At 48.8% G+C, this 27,177-nt stretch overlaps 1 protein-coding gene across 5 annotated transcripts in view; it reads left to right on the top strand.

Annotated features, from left to right (window-relative positions):
• Nucleotides 1-11,612, top strand: part of GPAT4 (glycerol-3-phosphate acyltransferase 4) — a 43,899-nt gene extending 32,287 nt beyond the window's left edge. For 4 of the 5 annotated variants that reach the window (XM_010371795.2, XM_030937531.1, XM_030937533.1 and 1 more), the window contains 5 exons: nucleotides 1,067-1,122; nucleotides 1,640-1,725; nucleotides 5,403-5,531; nucleotides 5,617-5,696; nucleotides 7,600-8,618. In XM_010371795.2, coding sequence (XP_010370097.1) covers nucleotides 1,067-1,122; nucleotides 1,640-1,725; nucleotides 5,403-5,531; nucleotides 5,617-5,696; nucleotides 7,600-7,708 — 460 coding nt within the window. In that variant the 3' untranslated portion in view covers nucleotides 7,709-8,618. Of the gene's footprint in view, nucleotides 1-1,066; nucleotides 1,123-1,639; nucleotides 1,726-5,402; nucleotides 5,532-5,616; nucleotides 5,697-7,599 lie in introns of all 5 variants that reach the window. The other variant, XM_010371787.2, reaches the window with a different exon arrangement.
• Nucleotides 11,613-27,177: the final 15,565 nt, after the last annotated feature.

Raw genomic sequence — 27,177 nt, 5'->3', positions numbered from 1 at the left:
GAGATTTGCAGCAGAAAGAGACATCAAGACAGTTGAGACCAAGCCACAGGCCTGTAATCCCAGTGCTTTGAGAGCCCGAGAGTTCAAGACCAGCCTGGGCAACATAGGGAGACCTCATCTCTACAAAAAATTTAAAATTAGCCAAGCATGGTGGTACACTCCTGTAGTCCCAGCTACTTGGGAGGCTTACGTAGGAGGATCGCTTGAGCCAGGAAGGGTGAGACTGCAGTGAGCTGTGATTGCACCACTGTATTCCAGCCTGGGCAACACAGGGATACCCTGTCTCAAAAAATAACAAATAAGAAAAGACAGTTGAGATTATCTTCCATAGAGACAGATGAACCCTCTCCTAACTCCCTTTGCTACATCTCAGGGACAGAGCATTGAGTCAGCAGGGCTGGGCCCAGCCTCACAACTGTTACACAGTCTAGTGCCACAGGTTTATTGAGGGGGCCATGCCCAGGCCTTGTGGCAGGCATCTCCTTCAAGTGGCCCCCAGGTTGAGTGGCATCGTTGGTGCTCCGATGTTCACACAGAATTGAACAGTTCTGTGAATTAAATAGTAACCTGATTTTCTCTATCCATATACATTTTTTCTTGATGAGCATTAGATTATGGGTTTAAAAGGATACGGTCATGCTTATTAACTTTTTCTTTTTTCTTTTTTCTGAGAGAGTCTTGCTCAGTTGCCCAGTTTGGAGTGCAGTGGCGCAATCGGCTCACTGCAAGCTCCGCCTCCTGGGGTTCCTGCCATTCTCCTGCCTCAGCCTCCCAAGTAGCTGGGACTACAGGCGCCCGCCGCCACGCCTGGCTAATTTTTTGCATTTTTAGTAGAGACAGGGTTTCACCGTGTTAGCCAGGATGGTCTCGATCTGACCTCGTGATCCGCCCGCCTCGGCCTCCCAAAGTGCTGGGATTACAGGCGTGAGCCACTGCGCCCGGCCCTGCTTATTGACTTCTTATAATCGAAACTAGTGTCACAAATAAATAGGTTATTTATAAACGTATTTTGACAATGATGTGTATAAGGTTGTCTGATCCTTCATTTTATTTTCCACTTTGAAAGACTGACTGAACATGTGCAAGATAAAAGCAAGCTGCCTATCCTCATCTTCCCAGAAGGTAAGAAGGGGTTGGTTGCCACAAAGTGCTTCTGTGAGGAGTGCGAGAGTGTGATGCTGATGTTTCGTGGGAACCAAGGCCCTCAGCCCTTGTTGGGGTTGTCTGTTTTCACTGAATAATGTTAGGTCCCCTTTAGATTGGAAGTAGGACTAAAAACTCAGGCAAGTTCAGAATTTGAACTAAGAATGCCATAGTGTAAACTCCCCAAATGCAGGAATTTCTTCTGTAATGTTTCAGCTCCTCATGGAGCTCGTGGAGTCCTCCTAAGGCCACTGCGTGTCTCTGCTTTATCCAGGCTGTGTGCATGAATCAGGGAAAGTGGTCCTGTAGCAGGAGAATTGGAGGCACCATCTTCCCTGTCTCTGTTAAGTGTTTGTTTTTAAGTTAGGGAGATGACAGATGTATCTTATTGGAGGAACCATTAGAAGAATTTTGACTGTTGTAGTCTTTAAGAAACGCCTAATATCTGGGGTAAAGGGCCAACAGAAATAGCATTTTATTGTCTCCTGCATTTTAGGAACCTGCATCAATAATACATCGGTGATGATGTTCAAAAAGGGAAGTTTTGAAATTGGAGCCACAGTTTACCCTGTTGCTATCAAGGTACAAGACCTCCGATGGTACACACTGTCATTATTGGAGCTGCTGTGAGTGGAGCGCAGCAGGAGGAGGTGGAGGAAGGAGCTGGGGTCACCAGTCTGTGGTCGATGCCCTCAGCAGAGTGACATGGGACTGGGCTGATGTGGGTCAAGTGCTGCCGGAGGAGGATGCTGAGCACTCAGCACGCCCTTAGAAGGGCCTGGGGAGTGTGGGATGGAGGACAGCCAGATTCCCGCCTGCATGCTGCTGCCGCTACCATTCGGGAAACGGCAAGCCCTTCACTTCTTAGTTTGCTTCATAAACCTAGCTGGAATGTAGGCCCCTCCACCTGGAAAGGTGACTGATTGCAGGGCACAGAGGTGTAGTTTCAAGCTGGATTTTTGCATTTTGGGGGAGCTGGCGAGGATGGGGGGGGTCCTTATTCCAGCGCAGTGGGAGAAACAGCTTCACTGCTTTTAGTTATGTCATCTTTTAGACCTACAGCAGCTCCTGACAATGAGATGGACCCTGGGAGTTTATCTAATCTACGTCGACACTTTAGGAACTGCTCCTCTAACCCTTCAGACACCCAGAGCTATAGGATGTGATTAGCCAGTCATCTGCACTTTGTTCCTCCCTGATCTTACCCTCTCCACATCCACGAGGCCTCACATCATGACACCTACAAAACACAGGCCATCCTCAGTGTGGTTAAAGTATTTAGACTGCAGCCTGAGAGCTTGGTAAAATGGTAAGCAGATATGAGTCAGGCTCACGCTTAGAATTTCTTTTATAGGGGACTGTGGGTTGTCTGCAGAGCCTTCTGTAGAGTTGGTTCTGACTTTCTTTTCACCTTGCCAGTGCCACTGGACAGGTGTTACTCCTGGTGAGACAGATGCTCACCAGCCACTCACTGTTCATCATTTAGGCAGAGGACCAGGCCAGGAATGGCAGATGAATATTGCCTACAGGGGACTCTGATTGACAGGTTAGGACTCACCAGAGCCTGAGGGTGCAGTGTCTGGGTACAGCAAGAAAGAGGAACATAGTCTGGTAGCAGAGTCTGCCTTGGGTGTGGGAGTGGGGAGTGGCATCTGCATCCTATATTCTGGCAAAACGAGGACAGGTGCTTTGCAGTGTGACCGTGAAGCTGCTGAATGGAAGCCCTTGCTGCTCCCTCTGGAACAGTGGCTCTTGAACTTAGGCTGCATCAGCATTGCCTGGAGGGATTGTTAAAATGCAGATTTCTGGGCCCCACACCCGGGGTTTCTGAACTTCCCATTCTTTTTCTTTTGAGGCAGGGTCTCAGTCTGTCACCCGGGCTGGAGTGCAGTGGCACAATCATGACTCACTGCAACCTCGACCTCCCACATTCAGGTGATTCTCGTGTCTCAGCCTCCCAAGTAGCTGGGATTACAGGTACACGCCACCACACCCAGCTAATTTTTTAATTTTTGTAGAGACGGAGTTTCACCCCAGACTGGTCTAGAACTCCTGGGCTCAAGTGATTCGCCTGCCTTGGCCTCTCAAAGTGCTGGGATTACAGGCCTGAGCCACCCCTCTGGGTCTTCTGAATTTCCATTCTAACATGTTCTGGGTGGCACTGATGGTGCCAGTTGGGACCACACTGTGGCAGCCACAGTTCTGAAGCTGCTCTTAGCTGCTGTTGAAACACGAACCCTGAGGAGTTTCCGCTCCTCTCCAAAGTAAATGCTTATAAATTTTAGATACATTTCCATTCAGTCCACAGAGTAGAGCCCATGTATGGCTAAGAACATCTGGTCTACAGATTACTGGTTTTTGTGAACCCTTTATTGGTAACCAAACTTGGATAACCTTAGTGATTTCCAGGCTCTTCTTATACTCACACCGGAATTCCGCCATGACCTGATGTGAGGAGTGTGTCACTGTGTTGAGCTTCTGCCTTGTTTCTCTGTCCACACACACTGCCCAGTGTGGAATAGAGAATCAGCCCGAAACAAAGGGTTCTCACACTCTTGTGACATCAGAATTTCCGTCCATATCAGGCTTTATACAATATAACGACATGACCAGGTGCGGTGGTTCATGCATGTAATCCCAGCACTTTGGGAGGCTGAGGCAGGTGGATCACTTAAGGCCAGGAGTTTGAGACAAGCCTGGCCAATATGGTGAAACCCCGTCTCTACTAAAAATACAAAAAAATTAGCTGGGCATAGTGGCAGGCGCCTGTAGCCCCAGCTACTCAGGAGGCTGAGGCAAGAGAGTGGCGTGAACCCGAGAGGCGGAGCTTGCAGTGAGCCGAGATAGCGCCACTGCACTCCAGCCTGGGCAACAGTGCGAGACTCTTAGCTCAAAAAATATGTATATATAATAATAATAAAAATAAAAAATAAAATAAAATAATTCTTTCTGATCGTACACATTAGCTTAGTTTTAAAAACTTATTATTTTCCCTTGTTTCTGTTGGTATTATAATAACCCATTAAGCCTTCTGTGGTTAAATCTAAATTTCTTAGCTTCTATAATTAAGCCTAAATTACCTTCATTTTTGTAGTTAGGGCCACAGTCTTGTCAAAATTATCCAATTTTTATACTGTGGATCATAAAAGTTAGGCTGGAAAGGCCTAAAAGATCATAGAGTTCAACCCCACCCCAGCCCACGCTCACATGTGGGACCCTGCCCTGAGCTACTTCTCAGGCTTTCCCAGGAAAAGGGCATTTTTGATGTTGTTGGCAGCATGGCCGTGTGGCATAACTCTTGAAATTCTGGCTCCTTTATTTTTCCACTCTGGTCCTGGATGTTTGCACAAGGTCAGCCTACTGCCTTGTATACAGGATCCCTTCAGACATTTGCTGGCAGCACCAGGCACTTTGTCCAGGCGTTCTCAAGCACCCAGGTCCTCCTGTTGCTCCTTGCGCAACTTCCTCCGGAGCTTACCCACCCTGATCACCTGCCCCTCCAGCTGCTGGTTTGGTGAGAATGTGGGTCACAGCTGCAGCCACATTTTCCGCAAAACGCCACTGAAGTGCTGCCTTTTGCCTCCATTAGAGCCACTGGCAAATGAAAGGATCTGATACCTGCTTCATGGTAGAAGCAGCCTATGTGGTTGAGACCTCCCGGGGCTATCAGCGTGAGCACAGAGCCGTCTCCTGAACAGACGACTGACTTTGTTGAAAGTGTAAATGCAAAAGCTTTCTAATAGTTTCCTCCCTGGTCTGGGCACCAGAAATCATATTTAAAACTTGGTGTTTGTGTAAGAAAATATCTTTATTTGGGGGAGGTACACTAGATGAATGACAGGATGCTGGGAGGGGAGAGATGGAGCAAGTGGGAAACGGTGGTGGTGGTTGAATCAGGGAATGGGTACATGGGAGTGCATGATCCTTTTCTCCCTGGTTTTGAAGATGTTTGAAAACTTTATATACCTATGAGTAAGACCTGAAACTAATCAAAGAGGGAGACATTTGCTTGAGGCAGGCTGTCAGGGGAGCCTTACTTACTGATCTGCAGCAGAGGCCAGGTCCCTCGGGGGAGAGCAGTGTTGCTCGCAGTCAGAACCGGCCACATGGAGAGGGGCTTCCGCAGTACTCATGCAGGGTCAGGGAGCAGCGCCCCGGTACCAGCATGGCCCAGTGGAGTCACTCACAGCAATCGCTGTGGACTCGCACACGTTGTGAGAACTACTCACGTCTTACCTTCAGCTTTCCACTGTTTTCAGTATGACCCTCAATTCGGTGATGCCTTCTGGAACAGCAGCAAATACGGGATGGTGACGTACCTGCTGCGAATGATGACCAGCTGGGCCATTGTCTGCAGCGTGTGGTACCTGCCTCCCATGACTAGAGAGGTGAGTGCCTGCCCCAGGCAGATCTGCACCTGCTCTGTGTAACGTCAAGCCAGGGCTGAGTGGTCTCATTTGTTCTTTCTTACAGGCAGATGAAGATGCCGTCCAGTTTGCGAATAGGGTGAAATCTGCCATTGCCAGGCAGGGAGGACTGGTGGACCTGCTGTGGTAAGTTTAGAGCCAGGCCTTATCAGCTGAGTTCCTGCAGCAGATGCTGTGTCATTGACTTCACTTACATGTCATTCCCCCTGCTGTGGAGAATTCAACTTGTCAGCTCTAGAGAGAGCAGTTTGACTCTCCCTGAATTCCAACCCAGAAGTGCCCTGTGCTTCCTTGACCTTGGGGAACCTGGATCAGGGACACTTGGACTGAAGCCGTTGATTCTGTGTACCTTTCTGGGGTTTGAACCCGTCTTCCAGGACACCTGGACAGTGCCCTTCTCTGGGTGGGCATGACCTGCTACTGATCTGAAAACCTCAAGAAGGCAGGGTGACTTTCCCTGGTCCCAGTGTATCTAGCAAAATTGAACCATCCTTAGAAAGGCAAAGGTTGTGTTTGTTGTATTCAGCTTATTACCTAATAGAGCAGGATTGACATACTTTTTCTGTAGTCAGTAAATATTTTAGGGTTTGCAGGCCATATGGTGTCTGTTGGAGCTACTGATCTCTGCCATTGTAGTTTGAAAACAGTCTATAAACCAATGAGCATGGCTGTGTTCCAATAAAACTTTATTTACAAAAACAGGTATCAGCTGGATGTGGCCCATGGGTTGCATTTGACCAGCCCTTATACTAGAGTATAAGGTAGTTTTATCCCAAACAGTAGGAGAGTGACCAGGGGTGAACGCTGGTTCAGAGAAACTTTTCCACTCTATGGGTCACTTAGGTTTAAAAGCCAAGGGTCAACTGGGGAGAGCATTTGACTTAGATGGGCATTATCTATGAGAAAAGAAAGGGTAGAAATTCACATTGTAAACCCAACTGTATAGTCTCAGGGATTAGATTGGCTCTCAGATCATGGCCTTTTAAAAAATGCTAGCGTGGATTGTGCACTCACTGTGTGCCAGCCACCGAGCTTCTGGGGCCCTGTGTGATCATCTCTTTCACCCTCACAGTAGCTGCAGCCCTGTAAACAGTGTTCCCATTTTACAGATGAGAAACTGATACTTAGGTTAAATCACTTTTTTCCAAAGTCATAACATTAGCACTGGAGCTAGATTTTGCATCCACATCTAACAGACTTTTAGAGCTTCGAGGTTTAACTTCTGCCCCATCTTCCCATCTCTAAGAAAGACAGAGTGGCTGCTTTTAAAAACCATGCCTTTGCTATGGATTTTAAAGGGTGTAGTGGAGAGACTGAAAGCAGGCTTGGATTTTTATAAGTTGTTGAAGGTGGTGATAATTCTAGAGTGTAGGCGCAGAGGGGACCAGCAGGTGAGAGGGAATGGGACTGTAACGAAACAACCCCAAGTCTGATACGTTGGTTTGGGGCTGCTGCAGGGAGGCACCGGGGCAGTGAGTTTGGGACTCTGAGAGGCAGCCCCGGAGATAAATCTCCATTCCTGACGGCACTCTTTTTTGAGCATGGAAGAAGTCAGAACGTCTATTACCCCTTGTGTTAGCTCTCTGCATGAATTCAGAGTATCACTGGGTCTGAATTAAACAAATGACATTTTACAGATCGATATTACAGATGTTACGAGTCGATATTTCGGAAGCATGTCTACCTTCCATAATGCCAGAATTCCTCCTCTTCCTTTGTGAGGTGAAGATGAATGTTAGAGTAGAAAGAATTGTAAACTCCTTGGTAGGTTTAAGCAGTTACCAAGTACTTTCAATGTGAGTAGTAAATTCTTACTCCAGGGCAAGAGTGGACCTTTTGAGATAGAAAGGGTGAATATTGGGAGCCCAGAGCCCCAGATCCCCTGAGGTTGTCATGGTGAGAGTGCCACGGGGTACCCTGTTTCTGGCAGGTTTTTCTTGGTATTTGGGCAGCACGGTGCATCTCCCATGGTGTGAGGGTGCCTGGGAACCCTCTTGGCTGTTACTACATCCAGCCTTTGTCTCTCCAGGGATGGGGGCCTGAAGAGGGAGAAGGTGAAGGACACGTTCAAGGAGGAGCAGCAGAAGCTGTACAGCAAGATGATCGTGGGGAACCACGAGGACAGGAGCCGCTCCTGAGCCTGCCTCCAGCTGGCTGGGGCCACCGTGCGGAGTGCCGACGGGCTCGGAGCTGGAGTTGCCGCCGCCCCCACTGCTGTGTCCTTTCGAGACTCCAGGGCTCCTCGGGCTGCTCTGCATCCCAGGACTCCGGCTTTCGCCGAGCCGCAGCGGGATCCCTGTGCACCCGGCACAGCCTGCCCTTGGTGGTCTGAACGGATGCTGCTGGGTGTCACAACCCAGGACGAGATGCCTTGTTTCTTTTACAATAAGTCGTTGGAGGAATGCCATTAAAGTGAACTCCCCACCTGTGCACGCTGTGCGGGCTGAGCGGTTGGGGAGATGTGGCCACGTTCTTGTGCTAGGGATGGCAGGACAAGAGTCTGTTATGCAAGCCCGTGTGCCAGGGATGTGCTGGGGGTGGCCACCCACTCTCCAGGAAAGGCACAGCTGAGGCACTGTGGCTGGCTTCGGCCTCAACATTGCCCCCAGCCTTGGAGCTCTGCAGACATGATAGGAAGGAAACTGTCATCTGCAGGGGCTTTCAGCAAAATGAAGGGTTAGATTTTTATGCTGCTGCTGATGGGGTCACCAAAGGAAGGGGAAGAGGCCAGGTGGACCGCTGACTGGGCCGTGGGGAGAACATGTGTTCATACTCCAGGCTAACCCTGAACTCCCCATGTGATGCGCGCTCTGTTGAATGTGTGTCTCAGTTTCCCCATCTGTAACCTGAGTCGGGAGGAAGGGTGGTGATTCCTACCTCACAGGGCTGTTGTGGGGATTAGAGTGCTGCGGGTGAGTGAAGGACACGTCACGTTCAGTGTTTCAAGTACAGGCCCACAAAACGGGGCAAGGCAGGCCTGAGCTCAGAGCTGCGGCACTGGGCTTTGGATTTGTTCTTGTGAGTAAATAAAAGTGGCTGGTGAATGAACTGGGGGACTTCTCCCTTTACTTTCTCCCCTGGCTGTGGCCCTGAGTAGCGGGCTTCTCGTGAGAATTCCCGTTCTCTTCTGGGAGCATGGCCCTGGGGCTGCGGAGAAGCTACCTGACTGCTGGAGCGAGGAACCCTGCAGCTGAGAAGGTGAACGGGCTCGTCTCAGATGCTTGCAGATCTTTGGTTAATTTAGAATTTCCAGCACAGACGTGAATTTCTCCAGAGATTGGGGATACACGGGGTGCTGATGTGAGGCCTAGGGGAAGCAATGAGTAAACTCCAGGGCGGGGGAGGAGCGGGGCCCAGGGAGGGCTGCAGAGGGGCAGGGTGGGCAGGGCATGTGCTGCATGGTGGCGTCCACACAGCCAGAGCAGGCACCACAGGGAAAAGACTTGGCCACTGGTGCCTGCTGTACAGTCAACAGTGGAGGCAGAGCCAAGGCCAAATAGCCCCTCTGGGTTCTGGGGTTTCACCAATTTCATGCCCCTCCGCCCCCCATTCATGTGCCACTAGCCCTCACTTAGGGCCCACGCTCCCTTGTGGCACAGTCATGACGCCTCAGGATTTTGTGCCAGTGGTGCCGTGTCGTGTCCCTAAGGTCGCCCTGTGTCCTGTGGTTCAGGGAGGGGTGGGAGTGAAGCCGTGTTCGTGGGGCTGCAGACGGATCCACTTTGTCATGTGGGGACCTGCTGGGTTGGCCCTGCAGTCTCCCTTTCTCTGCGCCTACCTGTGACCTCCCCGGGAAAGCCTCCCATTTCCTCACCTGCCCTGTTGCCAGCCCAGGGGAAGTCCTCTTTTTGCTCTGAAATGAAGACTGAAAAAATAAAGTCAGTGTTATGACTAATAACAGTCTCTTAGGAACTGTTTTACAAAATACTTAAGAATGAAAAGTGATTTTCAGCTTTTATAGGTGATGTTTACAGTGTTTGTAAACTAACTGGAGGGATCAGAGATCAGGTTCTCTTTTAAAAAGTTCATCTGAAACTTTATGATTTGTTACTTTCGTGATTTGCATAGGTATTTATGTATACACACACAGGTTTTGCTTTTGTTTGTCTCACATTCAGCACAGCTGTCTGCAGCCCCTGCCGGCAGGTATGGCCACACCTGGTGTGAAGTCACGTGGAGTCAGTGCTGTGGAGGGAAGTCCTGTGCGGGCCAGGCAGTGAGGAGAGGACTGACTGTCACGCCTGCAGAAACAAAACCTCCCCTTTCTGTGTATGCCTTCTATCATCATCCAGGCGACTGCTCCATCCTTTTAAATTAGGGGTCCTGCAGGCCCCAAGTGACCCATAGTGTATCTGGTTTGGGATGACTGAGTTGGTCTTATGGGACAAAACCTCAAGACACTTAAAAACATGCAAAGTACAAAATAATGTGTTCCCTCCTGTTACCCCAGTGAGGGTGGGGCTGAGCCGGGAATGACACCCGGTGGTGTAATGAGTGCAACAAGTGCTGGCTAGCTGCTAACCCCCCTCCAAGCCTGCTGCATCTTCACTTCTCTGCGTCTGTCTTCTGAGTCATAACTAGGGACTTGGCTAGATGACCTCAGAGACCCCCTCCATATCTGAATTTTCTATTTTGAAGCCCATAGTTCAAACTTTGGTTTTGATCTCTGAAGTCTTCTGGGTTTGGAAATACGGGAAGTCAGCTTTGAATCCATTGCTTCTCTAAAACATCGGGGCTAGAGGAACTAACCCACTTGAGGGTGACCTCAAGGGCTTTAGGCGGCCGTGGGGCTGGTGCCACACTGCTCTCAGGCAGGGCAGTGTCCATTGTGGATCTCGGACAGCCTTTTTTACTCAAACATGAGACCTTGCACCCACCAGTTAGAAAGGGAACTTTTTTTTTCTTTTTTTAACACAGAGTTTCACTCTTGTTGCCCATGCTGGAGTGCAATGGCACAATCTCAGTTCACTGCAACCTCCATCTCCCGGGTTCAAGTGATTCTTCTGCCTCAGCCTCCAAGTAGCTGAGATTACGGGCATGTACCACCACACCCAGCTAATTTGTTGTATTTAGTAGACTGGATTTCACCATGTTGGTCAGGCTGGTCTCAAACTCCTGATCTCAGGTGATTCTCCTCAGTCTCCCAAAGTTCTGGGATTACGGGCGTGAGCCACCGCACCCAGCCAAGAGGGAATTTTGTGATAAAGCTAGCGGGATTCCCTTGACAGCAGAACCAGCTTTGGGACTTCATGCTTCACTGTGTCAGAATCCAGTCCCTGCTGCTGCCTTTCAGAGATAGAAGAGGCTTGATGTGTGAGGGGTCGGGGGAGTGCTCCAGATCCCTGAATGTCCATCCCACACCAGTGACAGGCACTTTTGGGCGCCATCGTGTGACCTTCATGGCAGAACAAACAGTGGGCACTAACCCTGTTGTCCTGTGGAAATCTGAGTCTCTGAATCCTGCCGTTTCCTTCCTGGAATTGGCCAGGAATTTGATTGTCTGGGCTAGTGCTTGCTGCTGTCCCCTGATGCATAAAGGATCCCCCCGTGTCATAGGTCCCACCCGCCTGCTGTGCATCCCGGGTGGCCAGACTCAGCTTCTGCAGGTGCACTTGTCCTGGGTGGCCCGGCCCGTGGGCTGGAAGGGCAGCGCGCTGCCTCGCAGACAGGTTAAGAGACGGGCACGCGGCCATCCGTCTTCTACAGCACGCACACCCCGCTCTCCCCCCAGTCAATATGTCTCTCTCCGATGGGAAAGTTAATAAATTTTGCTCTAGATTAAAAGTATTGATCATTTCATTTGTAAACGATAAATAAAAAGGGGGAACTTTTCATTGCGCCAGGGGTGGCGCCTGGCGTGTGTTGTGGGGGTGATTGCGCTGGCTGCCGGGGGGTGGGCTTCTCATATGCATTCTGGCCGGCCAGCTGCATTGATTTCCTATTAGTCTCCCAGCACCACCCAGTAACACATCATTTCAGTACCTGCTATTAATGGTCTTTTGATAAATAATCACTTGTAAGTCAATAAATTTTTATTAAACAGTGTGGCTCTTTGATTTATTAAAATCCGACCGTGTTTGTCTAGGAGAAAAGGGATGCCGAATTGAAGTGGAGGTTTTCATACATCTTCCTGGCGCAGAGCAGTCACCACGCACTCCAGAGAAAAACAATTGCATTTTAACAGAAACAAAATGGCCGAGTTTGGAACTTGGGCCCAGGGAAACTTTGTCTCCGTCAGCCTGAGGCTTACTCTGCAGGGATCAGCCGCAGGCCGGAGGGCACAGAGTTGAGAACTTTGTGTTGGTCTCCAAGAGTGCCCAGGTGCCAGGGCTGGATGCCCCTGCTGGGCTGCATTCTGGAGTGGCACCTACCGGCCCTCTCCCAGCTGGGGATGCACCCTGGGGCAGGCACCCTTTGCCAGCAGACATCTGGCATCAACAAGAGAAGCTCGTATGGCAGGACCCTTTAGCTTCCTTCCTGGCCAAATTGCCACCAGAGTCACCTGTGGCAGGAAGATGTGCCAGGAGACAGTCTTTTGCAGCAATCAGGCTGTGTGGATTATTTTTTTAAGTGTGGGCCAATAGCTGAAGACTGGAAATGCCATTTTGTGAGATTTTCATTGGCATAGAGTTTGCTGTAAAGAGTTTGGCACTTTTCATTGAGACGAATATGGCCCCAAACAGATGGTCTTACATAGAGCAACCCAACCACTGACAATACAACCAGAATTCTCACCCAGGGAGAAGTAGGAAAGGGAAAACACTTTCCATTCTAGTGTTTCTAATAAACGTTTTTATTAAAGCGAATAGTTGGAACACCTTCTTGACCCTCCCTCGTTCAGGCTGCTGCTGCGGACTTCCTTCCATTCATGCTTAGTGTGGCGGATAGGAACACACAAGGGCTTTTGACAGCAGGACTCTCAGTAAGAAGTGAGGCTGCAGGCCCCAGTGTGCTCCAACCTGCTGGGGGCCTTCTCTGGGGTTGTTAGGATTTCCTTTTCTCTTCTGGTTTCAGAGGACCTTGAAGGTGGTTAGGAAACTGGATGGCAGAAAAGAGGTCTGAGTGTCCCACAGAGCAGGCGAATGCCAATAGAGTGGTTTTCAGGAGTGTGGTCCAGGCTGTGCCCACGTGCAGGAGGCTGGTCAAGGACCTAGTTTCTCTTCCAAAGACTTCCAGCCCTGCCCCCAGGAATGTGCCAGGCTGGCCAGTGAAGCCAGGGGACACCATGGATGTGGATTCCCAGCGCACCTTGCATGTTAACACGTACAGACTTCAAGTCCACTTTCGGGGTTAAGCAGGACACTTCTGAAACATTTCAGTGGGGGCTTCAGTGCGCTGGCTCCCCGACACCTCACTTCCCGTGCCCACACCCATCCCACTGCACTGTTAGGAGCACTTTGCTGGGGAGGCTAAAGAATGATCTCAGGCTTTCTCGTACTCTGTGAGGTTACTTCCTATGCAGGAGTCAAATACATTAAGCTGGGAAAGGAATGGCTCTTGCTTGGCAGCTGCCATTACAGTTGCTGATGGGGGGCCAGAGGAGTGAGGTTGGCTAAAGGTGGGATAAGGGGATTTGGGCCATCACCCAGTAGGTACCTGCACCACCTGTTGATGTCACCAGCAGGAAGCCACAGCAAGGCGGATGTCAGGAGGCTCTGTCTCCCTCGAGAGCAAAAGAGGAGACCTGGTAATTCCAAGAGTAGCCATGACTGCACTCCCTTCCCTTGAACCCACAGGTCCCAAAATGCATTTATTGGTTGTTGTTTTGTTTTGTTTGTTTGTTTGTTTTTGGGACAGAGTCTTGCTCTGTTGCCCAAGCTGAGTGCAATGGCATGATCTCGGCTCACTGCAACCTCTGCCTCCCAGGTTCAAGTGATTCTCCTGCCTCATCCTCCCGAGTAGCTGGGATTACAGGCACGTGCCACCATGCCTGGCTAATTTTTGTAGTTTTTAGAAGAGACAGGGTTTCACCATGTTTGTCAGGCTGGTCTTGAACTCCTGACCTCAGGTGATCCACCCGCCTCAGCCTCCCAAAGTGCTGGGATTACAGGCATGAGCCACTGCACCCAGCCCAGTTGTTATTTTAAGAGACAAGATCTCACTCTGTTGCCCAGGCTGGAGTGCAGTGCTGTGATCATGTTCATGACTCACTACAGCTTGGGCTCCTGGGTTCAAGCAATCCTTCTGCCTCAGCCTCCCAAGTAGCTGCGACTACAGGCGCACCACCACACTGAGCTAATGTTTTAAATTTTTTGTGTGTGGGGGGTTCTCACTATGCCACCCAGGTTGATGTTGAACTCCTGGCCTCAAGCAATCCTCCTTTCTTGGCCTCCCGAAGTGCTAGGATTACAGGTGTGACACACTTTGCCTGGGCAACCAAAATGTACTTTCAGTGCATTCAAACTCCTCCATACGCACAGACTCAGCTCTGGATGGCTGGATGTGAGATCAAGAGGTTAACTGGTGCCTTCCCTTCTGATCCATCCAGAGTTCTAGGCAGATGTTCGGAGGCTCCCTCTGCTCCCTCTTGCCCTGTGTTCCAAATACAAACAAACACCTTGCCTCTGCCTGCTAAGGAGTCAGGGCTGGGTGGGGGGCATGGAGGCCCTGCTCAGCCTCTGCAGGAGAAACTGGAAACAGAGGCTGGGAGGGCCCAGCCCCGGGCCAGGGTCCCGGTTCCTGCTGTTCGGTGTGGGCTTGGGGAAGGGCTGCGCGTACGCAGATTGATCCACCAGCTGTGATTTGTCATTTCTTCCAGGCAGGTGCTGTTTTCTCTTGGTTCAGGAGGCCCCTTCGACACCTGCTTTATTTTTCTTCCTGCGCTGACGTGACGGGAGACAGGTGTTAAACTACTTAATCACTTTAAAATTGTTTTAATTTTCTGTTTTTTATTGATCTCTCCAGCACCAATTAATCAGCTCACTGGACCAGGCAGTTAGTACATTAAAAATTGTCAGAGAGGCCGTGCATCTTGCAAAATGTCTAAAAAATATTCAGCTAGCAAATTTCCCTTTTCTTTCGCATGCAACAGTCCATGGCCCATGAAACTCCCACTCAGAAAGGGCCTCTACCTCCGGGACTCGTGTGCAGGGAGTATTCAGGCCACCGCAGGAGCTCCGGGCAGGGGCTTCCGGTAGGGCAACACTGGACGCAGCTGCCTGGCTCATCCGTCATTTGCCACCTTTCCTTCTACTTTGTTCTGTTTCTTGCACATCCGGGGTCTGCTTTCCCCAAGGACTTTGGGAGTTTTTGTGGAAGGGGATTTGACAGTCTATGACTGCTCTGTGGGGCCAGGACAGAGGGTCTAGAGCAAGCGTCTCTTTCCACAAAACCTCCCAACATCTGGCCCCCGAGCCCACAGCCAGATTTCCCCTCCCTGGGACAACAGCACTTTTGGCTTGTCCTTCTGACAATGCCGAAACCACCTCCCTGGGGCAGGGGTCCCCTATGCTGGGTACACTCCATCTGCTGGAGGGCGACATGGTGTCATGCTGCCTCTTCCCCGGCACTCAGTGATGGGCCTGAAGCCCTTCCACAGAATGTCCTGGGCAGTGCCACTCCACACCCACCGTAACTGTCACTGGCTCCCGTGCTGCAAGCCTTCACTGCCTGTCTTTCGTCACCCCTCTGGAAAATGATTTATTAACTGCTTGACTGTACTTCTCATTCAATAAAACATGGACGGAACAACCAGAGACTTGAGCCACACTTCTTGGGGTGAGAACTGTGTTTTCCAGTTTTCCCATGTTTGCCTAGTTTCCTATCACTTCCCAAGAGCAAGCCGCTTATTTCTTCCGGGGTGCATTAACCATCCTGCAAAGTGTCCACAGGGTCTGGGGCGCCCGCTCCTTCCCAGGGGCACCACCCTCCCACAGCAGCCCTTGCTCTCCTGGCCCTGTCTCCAAGCCCAGTGGGCCCCATGCAGGCAGACAACGTTTCCTCCCCTCCCACATGCTTCCCGCTCACGGGGCTCCCCAGAGAGCTATGGTCCAGGCTCTTGAGACTCAGGGGTCCCAGTCCCTGCTGAGAAGTGCTGCCCCCTGCCCCCCGCCCCACATTCTGGAAAGTTGGAGGGTGTGGGCCTTGGGGGCCGGCACAGCCAGCCCTGGTTCTGGCCGTGGACTTATCTCCCTCGCCCCACCCGCTTGGTATTAATTGGTATATGATTGGGCCGGGACATATAATCTAGTATTGATTTTCTCTCTGGACGCCACAGCTTTATTTGCTCACATCTGCCTTGTGTTTAATTGGTGCTTTGCTCTGGAAACAGAGATCTTATCGGCCTGCTGGGTTTCTTTTCCTGGGGCACACAGGCATGCACAGTCCCAACCCTACCTCTCCCGGAGCCTCCCACAGCCAGGCCTGCCCGGACTTAAGGGGGCAGCAGGGAATGACCCGGGGGGCTTGCTTTAACTTGACCTCCCGAGCTGGGGCCGATCCTTCCTGGAGTGAATGTGTGTGCATCTGTGATGATCACTGGAGAACACTGGCTTTGGGTGGGGCCGGGGTTCATACCCGCTTCCTCCATGTATGTCTTCGTGGCTAGCCTATTTAGTTTCTCAGCACAGTAATATCTCTTCCTTATCTGAGAGAAAGGTAAAGTGGATACCTGCCCTGTAGGACTCCTGGAGATTAGCTTTCAGGCCCCACACAGCACCTGGCACTTGGTAGGTGGAATGAGCAGCAGCTCCTTTGTCATTTGCCTGGTCCCACTCAGCCCATGTAGCTCTGTCAGAGGCCTGTGAACCACAGCAACTCCATCTTGAATAGCGGCTGGGTAAAATGAGGCTGAGACCTCTGGGCTGCATTCCCAGGAGGTTAAGGCATTCTTAGTTACAGGATGAGATCGGAGGTCAGCACAAGATACAGGTCATAAAGTCCTTGCTGATAAAACAAGTTGTGGTAAGGAAGCTGGCCAAATCCCACCAAAACCAAGATGGTGACAAGAGTGACCTCCGGTCGTCCTCACTGTTGTACTCCCACCAGTGCCATGACGGTTTACGAATGCCATGTCAACGTCAGGGAGTTACCCTATATGGTCTAAAAGGGGAGGCATGAATAATCCATCCCTTGTTTAGCATATCATCAAAAATAACCATAAAAATGGGCAACTGGTAGCTGTCAGGGCTGCTCTGTCCATGGAGTAGCCATTCTGTTATTCCTCTACCTTTTTTTTTTTTTTTTTGAGACAGAGTCTCGCTCTATCACTGGGCTGGGGTGCAGTGGTGTGATTTCGGCTCACTGTAACATCTGCCTCCTGGGTTCAAGCGATTCTCATGCCTCAGCCTCCTGAGTAGCTGGGATAATAGGCGCCCACCATGACACCCAGCTAATTTTTGTATTTTTAGTAGAGATGGGGTTTCACCTTTTGGCCAGGCTGGTCCTGAATTCCTGACCTCAAGTGATCCACCTGCCTTGGCCTCTCGAAGTGCTGAGATTACAGGCGTCAGCCACCGGACCTGGCCTTAATCCTCTACTTTCTTAATAAACTTGCTTTCACTTTACTCTGTAGACTCACCCTGAATTCTTTCTTGTGAGAGATCCAAGAGCCCTCTCTTGGGGTCTGGATCGGGACCTCTTTCCTGTAACAGTTCCATGTGACTGTAGGCATGGAGAGAGAGAGCCACAGTCATGTGCATTGGAAAGGCAGTATCTCCTGCTGATACCTCTGTTTGTAGGACTGGGCTGGGTGGATCATGTCCTCCTAGGGACCCACAATCCAATGTCAGCCTCTGACCCTGAGGCCCTGTGGTCACCACCCCCCGCCGCCTTGTCTGAGGTTGAGGGCTTCTGTCCTCTGCACCCAAGAGCTCACCCTCAGGAGGGCCTTTCCTGCCCCTGCCCTCCCACCTCCATCACACCCCCACCCCTGCATTTTGGCTTTTTGTTTTTCTCTCATCTGGCTGTGGTCTGGCATTGGGGCTGTTCCACCCTGTCTGGGCTTTTTGTAGTAAAGGGAAGAGAGAAAGGCCAGGGGTAAACACTGATTTCCTATTGACACAACATTAATTCTCTTGCTTGGACAGGTGAATGTGCTTTCACTAACTTTACCAAGATTAATGATACTTGTTTGCTTGCTAAGAGCGGCCTAATGAGGGGCTTTGGAACACATGCCTTCTGAGCTGGTGGAGGGAAGGAGGCTGCAGGCCGCTGGACGTGGGAGGAGAAGCAGCCTCCCCACTCTGCTTCCAACGCTACGGCTCCTCCTTGGGCGCTGGTACCTTTCCCTAGCAGCAACAGAATCAAGGAGTTATTGGATAAAGAATGTGGGCTTTTTGTGTCCTGCCCCTGGGGTTATTTCTGACAAGGAGAACTTCTCAACAGACCTGCAAATGGGGTCCCTAGTCAGTCCGCCCCTACCTCTACCCCTGCCCCTACCCCTGCCCCTGCCAGTCACCAGAAACTCTCCTCCCACCTGTGCAAACCAGATCCTCCCTCCATTTGTGCCCAAGGCCAAGGTCAAATGTAGGATCAGTCTTTGCTTTATGGCTCTGAAGAGTAAACAATAGCATTGGAGAGGACAACCTGGGGCTTCTGAGGTGGGACAGCTGGCAGAGGAGCATCGGAGCCACGAAGGATGCCCTTGACCTAAAGGGAGGGGACTCCTGGGCCTGTTGAGTGATGCAGCAATAAGATTGGATCAGAGCTGTTTCTGCCTTGTGACTTTGTAGGTTCAGCACAGCTTGAATAGGGCAAGAAGAAGCCCTACAGCCTCTCTTCTCAGCAGAACAGCGGTGGCAGATCATGAAAGCGGGTGCAGGGGTGGAGTCGCCCCAGTCACAGGCTGTTCCAGATCCAGGGACTGCCAGGATCTCCTGAGGACCCCCTCACCAGGTGGGAGGCAGACAAGGCCATGCCACAAGCAGCCAGACGCAGCAGGCCTCCACCAAACAGAAGCGCCAGCTCTCAGGCAGAGCCATGTTAGAATTGTAAGGCTGGCATTGCTTTCTTTCCAGCACTGAGCAGCAGCAATTTAGCAAATTCTGCTAAAGCAGGGTCTCTTGAGAAAATAAATAAACATGATCTTAAACCCCAAGAGCCTACGAAGGTTTTCTTCCGTAAGACCTTCCGCGGGCATCGCGCAGCAGGACACCTGGGCCTGTCCCTGCTCTTTCACTCTTGCCACCTTTCTGGGTCATTCATATCTTTATCATCTGGGGAAGAAGCAAAAACTACAGAAATAAACTTAGATCATATATGGACAACTCCATAGGGGGCAGGGAGAGCCAAAACATATGGATTCAAATCAAATTGGGCTTTAAAAATCACTCTTTCCCAGGAGGGAGAGCATTAGGACACATACCTAATGCATGCAGGGCTTAAAACCTAGATGACAGATTGATGGGTGTAGCAAACCACCATGGCACATGTATACCTATGTAACAAACCTGCGTGTTCAGCACATGTATCCCAGAACTTTAATTTAAAAAAAAAAAATCACTTTCTGAAATGCCTCCGTCGGAAGTCCCTGGGGCGCTTGTTAACCAGGCAGGTTCCTAGGCTGCCCCTCCCTTCCCCTTCCACCTCCCACTGAGTCTGAATATCCCTGCTGGCTATGGGGTCTATGTGTCTGACTAGTCTGGTTATCAGGCGGGTTGGGAAGCTGCCTACATGAACATTGCTGGCTGAGGGGTATCTGCTCCATCCAGGAATACTGGCAGCCAGCTACAAAGCAGCAGGAACCACTCCAGTAAATATGATGCTTGCTGTGAAAATGAACTGGAACACATTTGATCAGCGTGCCTTTGGTTAGAAGACTTCCTCTCATCCTCTTGTGTCCACTGTAGCTTGGAACTTCAGGCCTTTATACACCTGGGGAGTGGACACAGATCTAGATGAGAGCTGGAAGGCAGGATGTCAGCCCCAGGCCTCACACTTACTAAAGTTCTGGCCTCAGAAAAGTCTTCTCAGCACTACATGCCTCAGTGTTCTCATCTGCAAATTGGGAATAAAACTGGATGGCCAGTCTGAGAATTACGAAATAATGTTCAAGAATGCAATCCCGATCAAAATTCCAATGTCATTTTTCATAGAAATAGGAAAAACAATCCTAAAATTCACATGGAACCACAAAAAATCCTGAATAGCCAAGGCAATCAGGAGCAAAAAGAACAAAGCTGGAAGCATCACACTACCTGACTTCGAACCATACTACAAAGCTGTAGTAATTAAAACAGCATGGTACTGGCATAAAAATAGAAGCACCAAACAATGGAACTGAGTAGAGTCCAGATATGATCCCACACATGTATGGGCAATTACTATTTCTTTTTTTTTTTTTTTTTTTTGAGTCATAGTTTCACTCTATCACCCAGGCTGGAGTGCAGTGGCACAATCTTGGCTCACTGCAACCTCTACCTCCCAGGTTCAAACAAGTCTCCTGCCTCAGCCTCCCGAGTAGCTGGGAATACAGGTACCCACCACCATGCCCAGCTAATATTTGTATTTTTAGTAGAGACAGGACTTTGCCATGTTGGCCAGGTTGGTCTCAAACTCCTGACCTCAAGTGATCTGCCCACTTCGGCCTCCCAAAGTTCTGGGATTACAGGCGTGAGTCATTGTGCCCAGCCTGATTTTTGACAAAGATGCCAAGAACACACAATGGGGGAAGTATAATCTCTCCAATAAATGGTGTTGGGAAAACTGGATATCCACATGCAGAAGAGTGAAATGAGACTCTTATCTCTCATAACATACAAAAATCAACTCACACTGAATTAAAGGCTTAAATGTAAAACCAGAAACTATAAAACTTCTAAAATAAAACATAAGGGAAAAACTGCACAACATTGGTCTGAACAATGATATTTTGGCTTTGACCCCAAAAGCACAGGCAACAAAAGCAAAAATAGACAAATGGGGTCATATCAAATGTAAAAGCTTCTGCATAGCAAAGAAAATGATGAAGAGAGTAAGAAGCCAACTTATAGACTGGGACAAAAAATTTTCAAATAGGCCGGGCATGGTGGTTCACGCCTGTAATACCAGCACTTTGGGAGGCTGAGGCAGGTGGATCACCTGAGGTCAGGAGTTTGAGACCAGCCTGACCAATATGGTAAAATCCCATCTCTACTAAAAATACAAAAATTAGCCGGGCGTGGTGGCAGGTGCCTGTATTCCCAGCTACTCAGGAGGCTGAAGCAGGAGAATTGTTTGAGCCTGGGAGGCAGAAGTTGCAGTGAGCCGAGTTCGCACCACTGCACTCTGGCCTGGGTGACAGAGCAAGACTCTGTTTCAGGAAACAAAACAAAACCAAACCCTCCAAAACAAATCAAACACTTTGATAGCAAGAAAACAAACAACCCAATTAAAAAATGGACACGGGACCTGAATAGACATTTCTGAAAATAAGACATATAAATGGCCAAGAGACATGAAAAACACAATGCTCCACCTCACTAATCATTAGGGCATGCAAATTAAAACCACAATGAGCTATCGCCTCACACCTGTCACAATGACTATTATCAAAAATACAAGTGTTATTGAGGATGTGAAGTAAAGAAAACCCTTATCTGCTCTTGGTGGGAATGTAAATTAGATTAGGTATTATGGAAAACAGCATGGAGATTCATTCCTAAAACTAAAACCAGAGCTCCCATATGATCCAGCAGTCCCCTATTAGGAAAGGAAATCAATATATCAAAGAGATACCTGCACTCCCACGTTTATTGCAGCACTATTCACAATGGCCAAGATTTGGAATCAACCTGTGTCCATCCATCATAGATGAGTAGATAAGGAAAATGTGGTATATGTCGCAATGGAATATTATTCAGCCTTAAGAAAGCAGGAAATCCTGTCATTTGTGACATCATGGATGGAACTGAAGAACATTCTGCTAAGTAAAATAAATCAATCACAGGACAAATACCACATGTTCTCACTCATATGTGGAGTCTCAGACAATTGAATTCATAGTAGCAGAGAGTAGAGTGATAATTACAGACACCAGGGGTTGGGAGAGTGGGGAGATGATGGTCTCCCACACAATTTGACAAGAAAAATGAGGTTGTTTGTTTGTTTGTTTTTGAGACAGAGTCTCACTTTTGTCACCAGGCTGGAGTGCAGTGACATGGTCTCAGCTCACTGCAACCTCCACCTCCCGGGTTCAAGCGATTCTCCTGCCTCAGCCTCCTAAGTAGCTGGGATTACAGGTGCGCACTACCACGCCCAGCTAATTTTTTGTGTTTTTAGTAGAGATGAGGTTTCATCGTGTTAGCCAGGATGGTCTCAATCTCCTAACCTCGTGATCTGCCTCCCAAAGTGCTGAGATTACAGGCGTGAGCCACCGCGCCAGGCCAGGAATGAGGTTTTATTTGAGCTCTATTGCACAGTGTAGTGAATATAGTTAATAATAGTGTATTGTACATTTCAAAACTGCAAAGAGACTAAATTTCCATGCCCTCGTCACAAAAAATGATAAGTATTTGAGGTGATGGATCTGTTAATTAGCCTAATTTAATTATTCCACATTTTATTCATAAATATAGCATCACTTTCAACCCCCAAGATATACAAAATTATAAACCATCAATTTATAATTAACATTTTAATAAAACAAAAAATAATGTACAAGACAGCCGGGCACAGTGGCTCACATCTGTAGTCCCAGCATTTTGGGAGGCTGAGGCAGATAGATGACTTAAGCCCAGCAGTTCGAGACCATTCTGGGGAACATATGAGACCCTGTCTCTACAAAAAATACAAAAAATTAGCTGGGCGTGGTGGCACACACCTGTGGTCCCAGCTACTGGAGAGGCTGAGATGGGAGGATTGCTTGAGCCCAGGAGGTGGAGGATGCAGTGAGCCATGATTGTGAAACTGCACTCCAGCCTGGGCACAGAGTAAGACCCTGTCTCAAAAAAATAATAATGTATAAGGAAGTGTCTTGAAAAACTTCAGCTTGTAATGGTGAGTATATTGTTAGCATGTTAGTGAGTTACGTTAGTATGTTGTTAAAAATGGGAATTTGGTCATGGCTTTTCATATACTATATAGTCTCATTGAAATTCTATGAGTTCTTAATTTTAGGTAATGTAGACACGATGATTCTTACTGAAACACTTACCTTGATTTTAGTACTCCTTTTATGTTAAAGAATATGTTTAGTAATCCTTATATGTTAAAGGATGTAATGCTTTTGGTGAGAATGGTGCTGTGTGGATCGATTGTGAGTCGCGTTATTGCTAGTGTACATTACTTAATGTTCTTGCTTCTTAACCACTGCCTCCCACAGGTCCCTCTGTGCCTGGTGAAGGCATTCCTCAGAGCACTAGCAGCCGCATTTCCTTTGTTTCTTGGCGTAGTCCTCTAGACTGTGAGGTCAGCAAGGTAGGGAGCTCGCCCTTGTCACTATCCCCAGCTCTAAGCACAGAGTGAGGCAAAAGGCAGACCTCAAATGTTGATTGCATAGATTTTCATTTACAGCACGTATGACCTTCATTTTCTTTTAAACAGTTCAATAGCCCAGCCTTAATTCAAACAGGCCTTCTCTCCTTTCCCTTTTTATGGTGTTTTTATGGTGGTTAAGAGCGGGAGCAACAGGGTTTGTCTTCCGGGATTAAGCTGTGTGACTCAGGACAGTTTACTTAACTTCTCCGTGCTATGTCCTGGCAAGACAGTGGGCATAATAGTAGTGCCTATTTGATACGGATTTTTGAAAATTATACGAGCTAAGTAAAGTACCTAGAACGGTGCCTAGCACATAGTAAATGTTTAATAAATGTCTGCAGAAAGTGGCAGCAGGAGTGGGGCAGGCTTGGCTGTTCCGTTGCAGTGTGGTGAGGGCACAAAGCATGTGCTTTGGAGTGGGGCTGAATCACCACTGAGAAGCCATGGGCCTGGGGCACTCCAGTGAACCTGCCTGCTTCAGCTTCTTCATCTGGAAAATGGGGGTGTTAATCATGCACAGCTGTTGGAGGATAAAAGCGTGAATGTGAGGCATTTATTAATAGAAATATCCCTTTTCTTTTTTCTTTCTTTCTTTTTCTTTTTTTCTCTTTTTTCTTTTTTTCTTTTTTTTTTTTTTTTTTTTTTTTTTTTTTTTTTTTTTTTTTGAGGCAGAGTCTCGCTCTGTCCCCCAGAATGGAGTGAAGTGGTAAGATCTCAGCTCACTGCAATCTCCGCCCCCGGGTTCAAGCGATTCTCCTGCTTCAGCCTTCCCAGTAGCTGGGATTACAGGTGCTCGCCACCACGCCCAGCTAATTTTTGTAATTTTAGTAGAGATGGGATTTCGCCATGTTGGCCAGGCTGTTCTCAAACTCCTGACCTCAGGTGAATCCACCCACCTTGGCCTCCCAAATGCTAGGATTACAGGCGTGAGCCACCGCACCCAGTCGAGCCCATTTCTTAGAAGGTGCTGGAGTCTCCCCTGCACCTGGGCCTCCTGCATTATAGGGAACACACAAGCACCTCTTCGGCAGCCTGGTCTGATGCCAGATGGGTCCTGTCAGAGCTCCAGGCCCTGGGGACGAGATGACCACAGGGAACCTCTTAACCTCGTTCCCAGGGCCTCTGCCTTGGGATGATGGGAAATCCTTTCAAGCAGAAGTCTGTATTAGATTCCTCCATAAACTCCCAGCCCAATCTCAGAACCAAGCTAAAATGATGTGATCCAACAGTGATTACAGGATTTGTATGTAGTTGGTACCGTTTTGTTTATCTGCACATTATCAAGGGTGAATGAATTGTTCTAAGCAAGATAATGTTCCAATGAAAATCTTCTAGAATATTATGCTGTCCTGGCCATTTGAAGCAGAAGATAAAAAAAACAGAGCTAATCTCAATTACTGTGGAGCCTCATTCTAAACAGGAGCCCTGTGATGTCCTCTGACTTTGGATTGGGTTTTCAGTGCTATCAGAGGCTAAACTCCTGGGCTTCCTCCTTCTGCCTCCTTCAGCCTCTGCTAGTGGTTTGCTTCCCTGTGTCTTCACTGATGGGACCCTCGGAGTCTAGTCTTGCACCTGTTAAATCTCCTGGCCTTACCTGGGAGAGCATTGCATGGACTCTATGGCAGCTGCCCTCTGGTCCTCAGAAGATTTTCCTTATTCTGCTCACAGTCGAGTTCCAGCTGTGTTGCCCATGCTCATTTGCCCATACCTATCTGTACTTATTTAACAATTTTTTCATTGAGCCTCCAATTTGGGCCAGTGTCTTAGTCCATTTGCATTGCTATAAAGATATACCTTAAGGTGGGTAATTTATAAAGAAAAGAGGTTTCTTTTCTTTTCTTTTGAGACAGAGTCTCACTCTGTCACCAGGCTGACATACAGTGGCATAATCTCAGCTTGCTGCAACCTTTGCCTCTCGGGTTCAAGCAATTCTCCCTACCTCAGCCTCCTGATAGCTGGGATTACAGGTGCCCACCACCACACTCAGCTAATTTTTGTATTTTTTAGTAAAGACAGGGTTTTGCCATGTTGGTCAGGCTGGTCTCGAACTCGTGACCTCAGGTGATCTGCCCATCTTGGCCTCCTAAAATGTTGGGATTGCAGGTGTGAGCCACCGCACCTGACCAAGAAAAGAGGTTTCTTTGGCTCATTATTCTGCTCGCTGGGAGGCTGAGCATCTGGTGAGGGCGTCCACCCCTATGACCCAAACCCCTCCCATTAGGTCTCATCTCCAACACTGGGGATCACGTCTCAACACTGGAGATGGCAGGAACAAATATCAAAACGATAGCATCCAGGCACTGTGTCTGAGAAGAGGGGTGCTGCCCACACATGTGCACACAGACATGTCCACTCTGGATCTCCTCACACCAGCAGGGAATTTGTTGAAATGCAGATTCTGATTCAGGAGGTCTGAAATAAGGCCTGAAACACCACATTTCTAAAATTTCCCAAAGGAGGCTGCTGCTTCTGTGCATGGACCACTTCTTTGCATAGTGAGGTTTAGAGCAGGTACACAGACTCACACACCTGCCTGAGCCAGACAGGTGATGTTGCTGTGGAACCCAGGTGTGGGACGTGAGAAATGGTGGGTCACTCACTGGGCCAGGCTCGTCCTGCCTAGAGGCAAGCTACAGTTTCTTTCTTTCTTTTCTGAGACAGGGTCTTGCTCTGTCACCCAAGCTGAAGTGCAATGGTGTGACCTTGGCTCACTGCAACCTCTGCCTCACAGGTTTAAGGGATTCTCCCGCTTCAACCTCCCAAGTAGCTGGGATTACAGACGTGTGCTACCATGCCTGGCTAATTTTTGTATTTTTGGTAGAGACAAGGTTTGGTTATGCTGGCCAGGCTGATTTCGACCTCCTAATCTCAGGTGATCCATCCGTCTCAGCCTCCCAAAGTGCTGGGATTATAGGCATGAGCCACCGCACCTGGCAAGCTACAGTTTCTATAAAAGCACTGTTCCATGAATAAACACATCTGCATGCTGAATTCAGCCCTGGACACCTTGTTCAGACCCCTACTCTAGAGTTCAGATCTCAGGGGTTTGCAGTTAAACTAATCTGGTCACTCACTGAGTCCTTCCATAGCTTCCCAGCTAGTAGTTGATTTGCCAGGACTGTTACAGGAGTGGGTAGCTGTGATTTTGGACCAGCTTGTCCCATTGTTGAGAAGATTGATTAGAACTGGCTCTGCCACTTACTAGTGGCGTGAATTTGAGAGGAAGGAGAGACTGTGAGTGTGCCAGTGTTTAAGTGCCTGCACCATTCTATGCTTTGTGCATGATTCCATTTGAATCGTCTCATCTGTCTTGCAGAAGTGGTTCATCTGCTTCATTTTACAGGTGAGAACAATGGAGTTGAAGAGCTTAACTAACCAGTCTTGGCAGCCCAGCTACTACTTTGTGAAGTGGGGATTCAAACTCAGGACTTCCAGTCTTCATCTTAGTCCATCTGTAGCGTTTTAACAAAATATCTGAGACTGGGTAATTAATAAATGATAGACATTTATTTCTCACAGTTCTGGAGGTTGGGAAGTCCAAAATCAAGATGCTGGTAGGTTCAGTGTCTGGCAAGGGCCTGGTCTGTGCTTCCAAGGTGGTGACTTGACCTTGTGGAGGTCACATGGGGGAAGGGATGGAAGAGCAAAAAGGGTCGAACTAACTTCCTCAAGCCCTTTTATAAGGGCACGAATCTGATCCATGAGGATGAAGCCCTGATGGCCTTATCACCTCACAAAGGCCCTACCTTTCAATACTATCACCTTGGGAGTTAAGTTTTGACATGTAAATTTTGGAGGGGACACCGACACTCACACCAAAGCGCTCTCTGAATAATACAGGTCTACAGTTTACTGTCTGTGTATGCCAGGCCCATGCGTTAGTTCTAATCTCACAGAAACCCTGCAAGGTGTGTGGAATTATTCCTATTTTACAGATGAGTAAACTGAGGTTCAGAGGTTAAGCAACTGGCCCAATGATACGAAGAGTGGTGGAGCTATGGTTTAAGCCCCTATCTAACTGACCCCATTCCCCTAACCCATGCTGCAGGGACAGCCAGTTTCAGGGGTCAAAACCTAGGGGTGACCTGAGGATGAGGAGGGGTTACCAGAAGTGGGACTTCAGCACCTTGTCGCCTTTTTTTTTTTTTTTTTTTTAAGATGGAATCTTGCTCTGTTGCCCAGGCTGGAGTGCAGTGGAGTCATCTCGGCTCAC

Source organism: Rhinopithecus roxellana, chromosome 9, assembly GCF_007565055.1.
Source record: "Rhinopithecus roxellana isolate Shanxi Qingling chromosome 9, ASM756505v1, whole genome shotgun sequence".
Classification (NCBI taxonomy): Eukaryota; Metazoa; Chordata; class Mammalia; order Primates; family Cercopithecidae; genus Rhinopithecus; species Rhinopithecus roxellana.
Note: the sequence above shows the minus strand (reverse complement) of the source record. Positions and strands in the feature narration are given on the sequence as shown.